This window comes from Rhinopithecus roxellana, chromosome 9 (genome assembly GCF_007565055.1).
Source record: "Rhinopithecus roxellana isolate Shanxi Qingling chromosome 9, ASM756505v1, whole genome shotgun sequence".
Classification (NCBI taxonomy): Eukaryota; Metazoa; Chordata; class Mammalia; order Primates; family Cercopithecidae; genus Rhinopithecus; species Rhinopithecus roxellana.
Window position 1 is genome coordinate 107,002,495 of NC_044557.1, and position 14,208 is coordinate 107,016,702.

General features: G+C 37.1%; 1 protein-coding gene and 1 non-coding gene across 5 annotated transcripts in view; one reads left to right on the forward strand and one right to left on the reverse strand.

The window, feature by feature from the left end:
- The first annotated feature begins 657 nt into the window (after nt 1-657).
- Nucleotides 658-14,208, forward strand: part of ENPP2 (ectonucleotide pyrophosphatase/phosphodiesterase 2) — an 81,853-nt gene continuing 68,302 nt past the window's right edge. For all 4 annotated transcript variants that reach the window (XM_010357787.2, XM_030937932.1, XM_030937933.1 and 1 more), the window contains exons 1-3: nt 658-776; nt 983-1,085; nt 12,104-12,259. In XM_010357787.2, coding sequence (XP_010356089.1) covers nt 744-776; nt 983-1,085; nt 12,104-12,259 — 292 coding nt within the window. In that variant the 5' untranslated portion in view covers nt 658-743. The remainder of the gene's footprint in view (nt 777-982; nt 1,086-12,103; nt 12,260-14,208) is intronic.
- Nucleotides 7,990-8,067, reverse strand: LOC115899802. The gene has a single exon (XR_004059405.1). It is a non-coding gene; the product is annotated as a small nucleolar RNA SNORD55/SNORD39 (small nucleolar RNA).

Below are 14,208 nucleotides of genomic sequence, written 5' to 3' on the forward strand. Positions count from 1 at the left end.
CTTTATGCTGCGTGGCTGGCATTTCCAGCATTTTGATAAAAGTTACTTCTCTAAACTTGAACGACAGCATGGGGAAAATAATGTTATCTTTTATGCTAGTTACAATTTTGCGAAATTTCATCATGAGAAACTTTCAAGGAGGCAGAAGTAGCTGAGAATATGATACTAGGGACAGGGTCGCTCAAACTGCCAGCAAAATAAATAGATAGGAAAGACAGGAATGTTATTAGGTTTATAAATGATAAAACTTTCCTTGCTTAAAAAAATAAAGCGGTGAGGTTGACGCCATTGAATGACTGCATTGTAAACCTTAAAAGCTTAAAGCTGGTTTGGAAAGCCCATGCACTGCCCTGTTTCTTTTTTATCGGATGAAATGCATTTGGTTTCTTTTTGACAAATCATGTTTTTGTGAGGAAAGGAAAATGAACATGCACTGTTATGGGCCACGGCAACGTAAGAAACCCTCCTGTTGCCAGAGGATACCACATGAAAGTGTCTGTGGGTTAGGGGAGGGACCTGTAAGGGGGAGGAGATGGGGGGATGAGAGCTTAAGCCTCTTATGCTCAGAGCTGCGATTTGTGAACACCCTGTGATGTAATCAAGCTCTGGACAAATCAGAGGAGTCTGTCAACCTCCCAGGTGGGATTGCTTACAGTTAATAGACTAAACCCGGAGCCCCAAACCAGTGCACTCCGTGAAGGCAAAGAGAACACGCTGCAAAGGGCTTTCCAAGAATCCTCGACATGGCAAGGAGGAGCTCGTTCCAGTCGTGTCAGGTGGGAGAACGGAGGAATGACAGGGGACATGCTTGATCTTACTGATTGGCATTTTCCTTTTTGTTGTGCAAATTAAGATAGCACCTTATGCAATTTGGAAGTGGTAGGATTGGGTGGTGTTATTGAAGCCATTTGAATCGCCTTCGTGTAATTTGATTTAGTTTTGTCCAGCTGTATTTGACAACTTGTTCTCTTTATTTTCTTAGATAATATCCCTGTTCACTTTTGCCATTGGAGTCAATATCTGCTTAGGATTCACTGCACATAGAATTAAGAGAGCAGAAGGATGGGAGGAAGGTCCTCCTACAGGTAAGTGTCGAAACGATTTGCATTTTCAATTCTTTAAAAATATTACATACCGTGTAATCAATGTAAGCTTATTAAAATATTTATCTTTAATACAGTCTTGCAGTATAACTAAGTTAGTCCTAAATTTCTCTGAGTAAAACCACTTATGTGTATAAATCAGGTGAAAGAGTGTGATTTTCATTAGAGAACATTTACCATTGTTTCATAACTGGCTATTTCCATTTTTGTACTCAAATTTGTAAATGTTAGGATACAATTAAAACTCTTGTTCACAGACTAGGCTAAAGTAGAAGTGGTGAGAACAGGTGTTGGTTTAATATTGGAGCTACCCAAGTCTGATTTGCTGTCACATAATATAGGATGCAGTATTTGCCACCAGAAAGTTCTGACATAGGAAAAAGGAATGGAAGTAAAAAAGGCAGTGAGCTATCTTTATGAAACTTCAGAAATTAAGGACTTTAAGATTAAGATTTACTTAAAATTGGAAAACCATAAAAGACAGGAGGTGCTTAAAGAGTTTTCAAGATTGATTTGTCCTCATTGTGTTTTCTTTTGGCAAAGGAAAGATAAGTTTTAATAGTGTACCTTGACTTAATAGAACCAAAGTGAAAGAGTTTCTTTTTACAATACACTACACCATAAGTAGTGTTCCCATACAGTGTTCTCATAAAGGAGCTCCTTGTGCAGACAGAGGGGGCTTAACTGACCAGGTCTTAAGTAATGAGTTGGTTAATTTCCTGGAAATTGGAGCTCCTGATGGTTTTAGAAATAAAAAATTACATTTTAAGTAGTGGGCACTCTAGGGAGCAATATTTTCTGGACTTTTCCTGACATCCCAGCATGTTTGTCTGTCTTCCTGTGAATTTTGTGTTTCTCTGTATTTCTTGATCTGACTGTTAACCATCACGTGCCTCTGTTTAGCCAGCTTGAAATTTTATTATTAACCAAGTTAGGACACATACATTGATGGAATACTAAATCTTCCTTACATCAATTAAGTTAGTTTTGAATCATGCCAGTAGGTTGAAAGAATAATATTAGAAGTGAGTTAGTGAATTGAAGTGGGGTGTGGCTGGGGTGAAGAGTGAGAAAATAGATCATAAAACTTGCAGCCCCAGGGAGCCAGATGGACAAAATGAGTCGTCTTCTGTTGGGGAGGCAGAGGACAGTGGATCACAGAGCTAGAGAATGCTGTTTTTATTAGTAGCAAATGCTCTCTTCAAAGGCCTCTTTTTCACTCCCATTAACACTGACTGTGACTGAACAGACAGGGGAATCAGATCCTTAGCATCATCATGTGGGAAAGCTAACAACTTGAGAGCCAACTTCTGGTTCTTTTCAATGAACACTAAAGGGATTTTTTTTTTTTTTTTTTTTTTTTTTCTGTTTCCTCTTAATATATTACTCTGGCTAAAACTGAGATTGAAAGAATTAAATGCTGTTTCCTTAATGAATGTAAAATTGAGTCACTCATTATTTTTAAAGTTGACTTCTTTTGGAAAACAGTCATTAAAATCCTAGACTGGTCCCCTGGAGTCCTGTAACTTGCTGTGTGGTGTTGGGCAAGTCACTTGTGAAGTCTGTTCCCTTAGCGGTACAATAAGGAGCAGACTTAGATGATTTCTACTTTTCTTTCTGGATTAAAAAAAAAAAATCCCAGGAATTATTCTGTTTCATTGCCTCTTGAATGTGTGTGCTCACTATTGGAAAACTTGAAAAGTATAGATTGGATTTATTAGTCTTTGAAAATATTTTGTGTATAGTAAATTATTTCCACATGTCTTAAGAATAGCTATATGAACTAATGAGTAGATGCCACTTCTAGAAAAATAATATAGTTTATATTATAATTTGTAAACCTAAAGGGTCTTAAGTATGCACACAAATTTGCTCCTTGAATTATTTAATTAAGTCATTGGTTATTTTAGTCCTTTATGATATCATCTAAAATAATTTATTAAACTTTTAACTATGTGAAGCTTAGTCTTAGAATACAATGCAACTTAACTCTGAATTGTATGGTTTGGGTATGCCTGAACACTTTTTAATTTTTCTTTTGATGTAGCTTATCTGCTTTTTAGGAACTGTGGTTGATTTCTCCTGAATAAAAATCAAAGATGTACTTAGTAAACTAGGTAAAAGCATACTGTAGACAGTGGAAATATCTTTATCTTTTTAAATGCTGCATATGCTTAGAAAGGATCTCTCTCAATTGATACATGTGACTGGTTATTCTGACAATTAGAAAAGCCTTCCCATCAGAAAATACTAGGTGAATTTTATAAGCCTGTAAGACAGTGGAAATATCTTTATCTTTTTAAATGCTGCATATGCTTAGAAAGGATCTCTCTCAATTGATACATGTGACTGGTTATTCTGACAATTAGAAAAGCCTTCCCATCAGAAAATACTAGGTGAATTTTATAAGCCTGTAAGAATAAGACACTAGGAGGGGAGGCAGCCATGCCTATTTCCAACAACACTTTTAGGCGCCAAAGAAATTCTGGGAAGCTCAGTGCTCCAAGAGTGCAACAAATAGAAGGAACACAAAGGGTATTGATATATGGCTAGCTTCGGATTGATCAGAGTGAGATTCACCATTCAAAAGCATGCAGTTGTTTAGTAACCATACCTTCTCAGAGTCCTCAACAATAGCTGAGAATGTTCTGCACACATGGATACCCTCGCTGCTGTACTATGGACTGGGGTGTTAGTTTCAAGGTTGTGGCAGTGCAAACAGACTGTTATAATTAACTAACACACTTGTTATCTGGATTTATTGTTAGGATAGGAAATAATGGCTGAACAGGATTTTTTATACCAGGTCGTAAAAGATTTATAGATTTATTAAGAGACATGAAATGAGAAAAGCTACTTATAATTCTGTTGGGTAAATACAATGGGCATTCAGGTGAATGAGATAGTGAGATGGCTAGAATAAATATTCAAAGAAAATATAAACCTGCGATTTAGTTTGACATCTTTGTCTCATATGTCTGATGTGGCCCACTTGATTTGCCTTTAAGACTGCAAGAGAATTTGTCTACAGGTGTCTGTGTACTCATGTGTGCTTGCAGTGTGTATGTTTGTGGTGTTATGCAGGAGTCTATTTCATTGAAACTTGTGATTTAGAAACTGTCTCCAGGTGGAAATAGAATACCCTCTTTGATATGTAAGTAATTTAATTATTAAAAGACAAAAGAAAATTTGTGAGCTTGTGAATAGCTGGCTAACAGAGACTTAAAAGCTCAGTTTAATTCATCATTGTTTTTAGTGGCTTGAAAGGAAAGTTGAAAAGTATGTGAATGAAATGCATAGGTTCATATGAAATGTAGACTGTCTCTAACAACTTTAAGGGTAAACCTTTTCTTTGAGAATCATAGGGAAATCAGAAAATGGTACTAGAAGTGAGAAGGTTTATATTCATTTGATAATTTTAGAAATTTTGTTCTACAATGAAAAGCTGTTTAAATGTTGTCACAGGAGAATGTAGGAAACTGTAAAGGGGACATCATAGATCAGCCATTTGCTTTGTGAGCAAAACTCTGTCATGAGGAATATCCTCTCATGGGGCTTTATGTGAAATTTCAGGTAGAAATTGGGGAGTTTAAGTCAATGGAATGAAATTATCTGAACTGGAAGCTAAGGAGGGTACAGATTTTTCAGTTCTTTGTTAAATGGAGCTGTAGTGTAGTGATTTTTCATTTATCTGAAAACTGTAGAGACTCCTCTATCTAGTTTACATACTCAGAAACCCCAGTCTTCCATGAAGTTCAGCCTAGATTTTTGAATCAATAAAATCAGCAAATATTCCCCAAAATTATATTTTGAAAAGAACTTCTAAAATTTGAAACCTATGTACAAAAATTTGTAAAAACCGTTTGTTAATGAAAAAAATACTGTAGTTACAGTGAGATGATCTAAAATTTTATCCAGGCCTTTGCTAACTCATACAAGGCCTAGAGATCTAATTTTCCAACCAGGAAAACGGGGATAAAGTTGCTTTTATTTATCTGAAAAAGTTTTTGAAAATGCCTTTAAGGCTGATGAGAACTATAAGGTGTTAAGTATATGATAATGCATTTAATTAATCTTCAATTTGGTTTGAAGGCCAGTGTTTAAACTTATACCTTATTGAGATAACAATTCCTTTAATTTTAAATGACAACATTTCATTGTTTGGTAGCAGATGTGCAAATCATTCAGATTTATGCCACTGATGACCATTCAATTCTATTTAAGTGGTTTAGATGTTGAATTAAAGTTTTTAACTTTTAACTTCAATTACATAGAAATCTTTTTTTCCCTTCTAGTTTGTGAGCTCTATAGGAGGACATTGTATGTATGTATGTATGTATGCATTTATTTTTTGAGAGTGACAGTCTCACTCTGTCACCCAGATTGGAGTGCAGTGGCGTGATCTCAGCTCACTGCAGCATCCAACTCTGAGGTTCAAGCAGTTCTTCTGCCTCAGCCTCCCTAGTAGCTGAGATTACAGGCGCCGGTCACCACACCTGGCTAATTTTTGTATATTTAGTAGAGATGAGGTTTCACCATGTTAGCCAGGCTAGTCTCGAACTCCTGATCTCAAGTGATCCACTTGCCTCGGCCTCCCAGACTGCTAGGATTATAGGCATGAATCACTGAGCCTGGTCAGGACATTGTATTTACAAATGTTTTGAAAGCACAGGTGTTTAAAAACTTCCCAGGTGGACCTATTTATTAAAAAAAAAAAGTTTATGAAATCTGGCCTAGCAGCTGTGAAGAGAAGAGAACAGTGATGTTTCAGTAATGAATATTTATAAAAAGTGATGTATTTAAGAAGCAAAGATACTGCCGTGTAGGCCTGTGTGTAAGCTTTATTTACTAAAAGTGAGGTCAGAAGCATCAAGAAAAAATGGCAAATTCAATTCAAAAAGAGTATGACCAGAAAGAATGAACCATATACTTCAGAAGAGACATAATACAGTATTAATTCTAGAGCTGGGCAGCATTTTGAATGCCATGCACACTGTCCTCTGCCTTGCCCTGTGGGTTATGCTTCAAACAGGGCAGCAGACACAGGGGAACTTGTCCTGTTTCAATGCTCTTGAGAAAAGGAGGTGGTATAACCACAGCTGGTAACACATTTTAAGGTTTTACTCTTACTTTCAGGAAACACCTGGGCTAAGAACCAAGGAGAATGGGAGGAACAGATAGACAGCAGTATCATAAACAGGAGCAGACAAAGCTTAGAAGAACCTTCCAGCTTTAGGCTAAGCTAAATGTTTCCAGACTTAAATACTGCCTCTTCTATTGGCCATCATCCAGATTTGAGTATTTGCATCTTGTGGGGGGCGGGATTTAGAGGGAAATATGATTGGGAGCCTAAGATGAAGTAATGTTTTGGCTATAACTTTTGTCATCAGTTAGGCTCCTTCCAATAATTTAAATCATTATTATTATTATTATTATTTGTATATTATGGAACAAATGGCACTAGAATTCTTTTTTCATTGTTGTTTTTTGAGATGGAGTTTCACTCTTGTTGCCCAGGCTGGAGTGCAATGGCATGATCTCGTCTCACCGCAACCTCCGCCTCAAGCGATTCTCCTGCTTCAGCCCTAGCTGGGATTACAGGCATGCACCCCCATGCCCGGCTAATTTTGTATTTTTAGTAGAGACAGGTTTTCTCCATGTTTGTCAGGCTGGTCTCGAACTCTCGACCGCAGGTGATCGGCCTGCCTTGGCCTCCCCAAGTGCTGAGATTATAGACGTGAGCCACCGTACCCGGCTGGCACAAGAATTCTACAACCCTACCTTTTTATACATATTGTAAGATGGAATATTTTAGACATTAAGTTGACTTAAGTAAAAGTAATTTTACCTGTTTCTGTCAGAATTATGAATTTGAATGAAATAAAGTACGTTTTACTTTGGTGTTTCTTTAAATCATGAAATTATGCTTTTGTGAAAAATAAGAAGTGCATTGCATTGTTGTTATACATGTCATATATGTACATATGTGTATTTTAAAATTTGAGGTCTCTATTTTTAAAAAGAACACTATATAAAACTATGAACATTTGTTTTTCAAGATTCTGGAATTGACTTGCATCTTTGAAGTAAAATAACATCGTTTTTAATGGTGTTAATTAATTAAACATGTAATTTATAAGACAGCAATATAATTTGAATCTCATACAGGTATTAGCAAATACCTCATAAGAAATTCCAAGTTTCATACTTATCACATATTTCTGCCTTGATACATTTGAGAGTACTTTGTTTGTTTTAGTTGTTTTCTGAGTTTTTATGGTGATCTCAGTAATGATGAAAAATTTGGGATACCACAGGTTCATTGATGTTTCCGTTTTCATCCCACCTCTCAATAAGTTATGCATCTGAAGTGCTTATATCAATGTTCTCTTGATTTAGGTCAAGTAAAGGAAGACAACAGATTTTAAAACTCAGACTTCTAATAAATCAGATAATCTTTCTCTATTTGACATTACATCAGGTACAATAAAGAGAGAAGTCCTAAAAACTTCAAATGCATGCAGGAACAAAGGACTAAGGGATGAGCAGAATGTTCAGATATATGGCTTGGGTGAGCCTAGAAATGACATTTAACATTATTCTCCTTCTGCTTCTTGCTTTTTCTTGATTTTAAACACCTTAGGCTGGGTGCAGGGAGAAGGTTTTTCACCCCAAAACTGTGTACCTCCATTATTCATCCATAAAAAAATGATTAAAAAAAGAATATAAAGGTGGATTGCAGAACTCCTAGGAAAACAGTTGGGACTAGAGCTTGTCATGAAAGAATATGGCTGGGATGGAATAGACCCTGGAAAGGCAGAGTGAATATTCCACTCTATTGTTCTATTTTATTTATTTGTTAATTTAATCATTTTATTTATTTTTTTGTACAGTCAACTCATCAAGATTGTCTTTTCCATTGCACACAGGAGTGTCTGGCATTACTGAGGTGTCACCATACACTCACTCTATTTAAAAGAGATAGGCCTGGCGCGGTGGCTCACGCCTGTAGTCCCAGCACTTTGGGACGCTGAGGCAGGCGGATCACGAGGTCGGGAGATAGAGACCATCCTGGCTAACATGGTGAAACCCTGTCTCTACTAAAAATACAAAAAATTAGCTGTCTCTACTAAAAATACAAAAATTGCTGGGTGTGGTGGTGAGTGCCTGTAATCCCAGCTACTCAGGAGGCTGAGGAAGGAGAATCCTTTGAACCTGGGAGGCAGAGGTTACAGTGAGCTGAGATTGCGCCATTGCACTCCAGCCTGGGCAACAAGAGCAAAACTCCGTCTGAAAAACAAACAAAAAAAAAGGAATGAAAGACACAGGGAAGAGATGATTATGATGAAGGAAAGCAAGGTGCGTGGTTGCAGGACAATTTCAAATGCATGCAGGAACACCGCACATCAGTAAACAAATTGCCTTTAGATCTCTTTGAAGTATCTCAGCTATCAGCACAGCTAAGCTTATTTATTTAAGCTTATTTATTTAAGCAGCTCGTGGGAATGAATTCTACTGAAAATTTACTAGATAGATGTTGAAATGAGTCTATCTAAGCAGTATCCTTAAGGAATATTCTATTGTAAGTACGTTCCTTATATTTATTTTTACTGTAGGACTTTCTCTATTTTTTTCATTTTTTTTTTTTTTTTTTTTTTTTTTTTTTTACTTCTCAACCCCTCCTACCTCCATGGTTTCTTATGGTTCAGCATGCGCTGTTGATAGGTTGGTCAAAGACAATAGAAAAATGTGGTTTATGGACCTCTGCATTGGAAATAAATATTATTTTCTAAACTGAACTGGTATGGTTTGTATGTCTTTCAACATCCTGGGAGCAACCATGCAAAAATGTTTCACATCTCATGGTCTGGTCAATCTGTTTGCTTTAGTTGAACTGATCTGATGCTTTAAAGGCTGGGATTGGATGACTCTGACTTTAATGAGGACAAAGGACAAAGAATGTTCAGATAAATGGCTTGGGCGAACCCAGAAGTGATATTTAACATCTGTTCTCCTCCTGCTTCTTGCTTTTTCTTGATTTTAAATGTACAACATATGAATTATAAAAAATGAAAAATTCATAAGCATGTAAATAAGAAAATAAAATTATAAATCGCATGTCAATAATATTTATTAGGATATTTACATATATTATATGGTATATATTTTATACATATATACACATGCCCACACACACATATGGTATATATTTTGTATATATATACACATATCTAGACACATATCTATTATATGATACATATTTTGTACATATATACATACCCATACACATATATGGCATGTATTTCATACATATGTACATATACCCACACAGACATATATTATACAGTATATATTTTGTACATAAATATACGTACCCACACACACATATATTGTATGGTATGTATATATAATGAGAGAGAAGGAAAGAGAAGGTAAGTAAGCAAACAAAAGACCAGGCAGCTACATGTGAGTTTGTAGAATGTTAGAAATTTCAAACAACAAGAAGGCAAAAATCTTCTTCCTCTCTTTCTCATTTTCCCTAAATGTAATTCTGTAAGCTGTTTCTTACAGAAGGAAAAAGTGTACTCACACTTGCATTTTAAAAATGTGATACAAACTTGGACATTTTCTCCCTCCTTCTGCCCCACTCTGTCACTCACTCGTCTCTAATTCTGGCTCTGTTTTTAGTTCTATCTTCATTTCTATCCTTATTGCCCTGTTTATCTCTATTTTTAAACACAAAGTCTAATATATAGCACTTTACCCTGTATTTATTCTTTAAACAACTTATTTATATCTTTTGTAGATCTTTCCATATTAGCCTACGCAGATCTGACTCATTCTTTTTAAGGGGTGTGCAATAGCCCACTTATGGATATAGTGATTCATTCTTTCTTGATGGGAAAAACAACTTTGGTTGATTTCAGGGTCTCTACCTGTAACAAAAGGACTGCAATGAACAATGGACATTTTTTTGTACATGTAGCTTGGCAAACTTTTGCAAATATGTGTAAATGGTAAATTTCTAGTAATAGAATTTCTGGGTGAAACATTTATAAGCATTTTAACATATTGATAGGTCTTTCTAAATTACGTTCTACTTTACAAAAATTTTAATTCCTAGAAACATTTATGAGACTGTTTATATTTTCCATTTATCAGAAATCGTTTTGTATATTGAGATGAGACTCTAACTTAATTATTTCTAGTCCCTACTTACTGATGGGGCCCCATCCACAACATTAATCTACATATTTTCTTTTCTTTTCTTTTTTTTTTTTTTTTTTTGAGATGGAGTCTTGCTCTGTCGCCTGGGCTGGAGTGCATGGCCGGATCTCAGCTCACTGCAAGCTCCGCCTCCCGGGTTCACGCCATTCTCCTGCCTCAGCCTCCCGAGTAGCTGGGACTACAGGCGCCCACCACCTCGCCCGGCTAGTTTTTTTGTATTTTTTAGTAGAGACGGGGTTTCACCGGGTTAGCCAGGATGGTCTCGATGTCCTGACCTCGTGATCCGCCCGTCTTGGCCTCCCAAAGTGCTGGGATTACAGGCTTGAACCACCGCGCCCGGCCAATATACTTATTTTCTAGTACCAAACTGCTTTGATTATTTAACTTCAGAATATACTTTGCTATCTAGTCTTTATCAAATTACTTTTCCTTTCAAGAGGTTTTCTATTTTAAAATATTTTATTTTTAAATAAGCATTTAATATTATTTCAAGTTTCATGAACTCTCAATATTTTTGGCTGTGATTGCATTGAGTCTTCAGGTTTGTTTGGGAAGAATTAGTATTTTTATAATATTGACTTTTTACCTTTAAGGTAGTATGTCCTTCATTTTAATTAGATCATATATATATGTGTGTGTGTGTGTGTGTGTGTGTGTGTGTGTGTGTGTGTGTGTGTGTGTGATCTCGGCTCACTGCACCCTCTGCCTCGCAGGTTTGGGCAATTCTCCTGCCTTAGCCTCCTGAGTAACTGGTATTATAGGCACCTGCTACCACACCGGGCTAATTTTTATATTTTTAGTAGAGACCAGGTTTTACTGTTTTGGCCAGGCTGGTCTCGAACTCCTGGCCTCAGATGGTCCACCAACCTCAGCCTCCCAAAGTGCTGGGATTACAGGCATGAGGCACCTCGCCCCACCTTAATTAGATCTTAAAAATTTTTTTTTGGTAGAGTTTTCTTATGTTCTTCATGTAGGTTCTACATACATATGATTAAATTTATACCAAATAAAATACCTAGCTATTTTATCATTTAGGCAGTACTGAGAATGAAACTTCCATTTAATTTTGAAACTATATTGTGTGCATATTACAAATTTGTGGAATTTTTATCTCACTGAATTCTTTTTTTCCCCGAATTTTAGTTGATTCTTTTGATTTTTACATACACTTATATCATGTGAAAATATTGATGGAAGATTTTTTTGAGAAGCCAAGATTGTAGAGCTTGTATTTGTAAAACACCAGCTGAAATTGTAAAAGTCTTCTATTTCAATCTCATATATTCGGTCTGTTCTTGGAACATTTGAGCTGAATTTTCCTTGCAAAACGTTTTGGATTTTTAAGTAGGGACATGCTCTCTTGTTTCTAAGGATATAGATCAAGGTATGTTCTCTGTGGTCATTGTTAGCACCCATGGGGCACTAACCATCACAGATTTGCAGTAATAATAATTATAAATAGTAATTGAACCAATCGCCAACACTTGTTACTCTTTCTATATGTCTGACATGCGGTTAAGTGTTTTACACGGATTGATTAATTCTTATTTCAACATAGAGTTACTTTTATGAGTCCCCCACTTTACAGATGAGGAAATCGTAGAACAAGGAAGTTGGGCAGCCTGCCCAGGGTACGTGGGTAGCAAGTAATGGAGCCAGTCTTCTCCTCCAGAGTCCACTGCAGCATCACACCACGCAGCTTCCCAGTGCCGCCTCTCCGTGGTGACACGACCACTCTCCAATCCATTGTCTTTGCCTCTTGTTCTTTGCAGTGCTATCGGACTCCCCCTGGACTAACATCTCCGGATCTTGCAAGGGCAGGTGCTTTGAACTTCAAGAAGCTGGACCTCCTGATTGTCGCTGTGACAACTTGTGTAAGAGCTACACCAGTTGCTGCCATGACTTTGATGAGCTCTGTTTGAAGACAGGTATGTAACTAATGAGTCCTCTCTACCTTCAAGTAGACGGTTTAAAGACTGCCTGCTGTTGTATGCATCCTGGAGTGGCCACCCTGCTTTGGTCTATCCAAATGGTGGATTTTAGTTTCGTTTGTTGAATGATCATTGGTTGTATGAAGAGCATACACTGTGTCAATGACCATTGTTTCCACACAAGATCCAGCAGAGGGAGGTTCTTTGCAGCAGCAGTCATGATGTACTGGTTTTGGAAATGTTTTTTTTTTGTTTTCGTTTTTGTGTCTTCACCTTCTTCCTTTCTATCTCTTGCTGTCAATTCCCACATTCACTGCTAGGGCGTGTGAGCTCAAATTGTGTATGTTCTTTTTTATTATTTATTTATTAAGAGACAGTGTCTCACTGTATTGGTCAGGTTGGTCTTGAACTCCTGGCTTCAAGCAATCTTCCCACCTTGGCCTCCCAAAGTGCTAGGATTATAGGAATGAGCCACTGTGCCCAGCCTAACTGTGTACATTCTTTTCTTTTCTTTTCTTTTTTTTTTTTGAGACAGAGTCTTGCTCTGTCACCCAGGCTGGAATACAGTGGCGTGGTCTCAGCTCACTGCAAGCTCCACCTCCCAGGTTCACGTCATTCTCCTGCCTCAGCCTCCCGAGTAGCTGGGACTACAGGCGCCCACCACCACGCCCGGCTAATTTTTTGTAATTTTAGTAGAGACAGGGTTTCACTATGTTAGCCAGGACGGTCTTGATCTCCTGACCTCGTGATCCTCCCACCTCAGCCTCCCAAAGTGCTGGGATTATAGGCGTGAGCCACTGCGCCTAGCCTGTGTATATTCTTTAAAAAAAAATTTTTTTTTCTTGCTTAGCCAGCTTCTAGCATTTGTTTTACTTCATCTTACTGTATAGTACCTGTTAGTCTGCCTGTCATTCCCTACTGTCTGTGCAAATGGAAAATTGTTATGGAATTCTGTTTGGAGTTTCACGCTCTGGGTAGCTCTAAAATCTTCCTCTACACTTTTTGTGACTTTCTTTACATTTCTTTTGTACTGGAACAGTTATTAGGATATACAGGCTTCTGTATGAATGCACATAAGTTGAGAAAAACACCTCTGGGGACTTCTGCCATCCCACCTACTAGGTTTTCAAAGCCCAGTATTTCAGATAGGATTTTTTAGATATCTTGTAAGCTATCCACCATGCTTCTGGACAACACCATATTCAAACTATCTGAGAAAGACAACAGTCAATCCTGTTCTTGACATCACCAGAAGCAGTTTCCACAGTTTCCTTGGCCAGATATTTCTTGTTTTTGGACTTTTATGCTTAGACAATTCTTTCAAAGACCTAACTCTTACTATCATTGCTGTTAGCTTGATCTTTCAAATGTTATCATTAGAAACAGATATTACTGTGTTTTGCTTAAGTGGTAACTCTTGATTTATATGAAATCCAACATAAACTTCCTTACTAGTTCTAGTTGGGTTTCCTCCTGCGATCCTGCAATAAGAACAGCTTCATTAGGCTGTTTTTTGCAGAATACATTTTCCAACCATTTAACCACTCTTTTGGAGGTTGCTTTTCTTTGGAACTTCTCCCAGTTTCTTTTAGTTGTGGGTCTGCAAACTGAATTGCTGGGACTATTGTAAGCTGAATGTATAGATGGAACAGATGTTCCAGCAGAGATTTTTGGCTCTAAAACATTATTTCAAGCCAGCAATCTGTGTTTGCTTGGCACTAAGGAATTTACTAATGTTTTATGTTTCCTCCTTACCTTGAATATCTTGTCTGTGGCAAGTAAGATCAAACTTCTGGATTCCTGGTCTTAGAATTCTTTGCATAATGTGATGAATCCCTGACTCTAGCTTAGCTCTCTTTTGAATGTAGTTCATGCCTTTGTTCCTCAATTTATTAAGGATGGGATATAATAATATCTTATAGTCCATTTCCCTGTGTACAAAGATA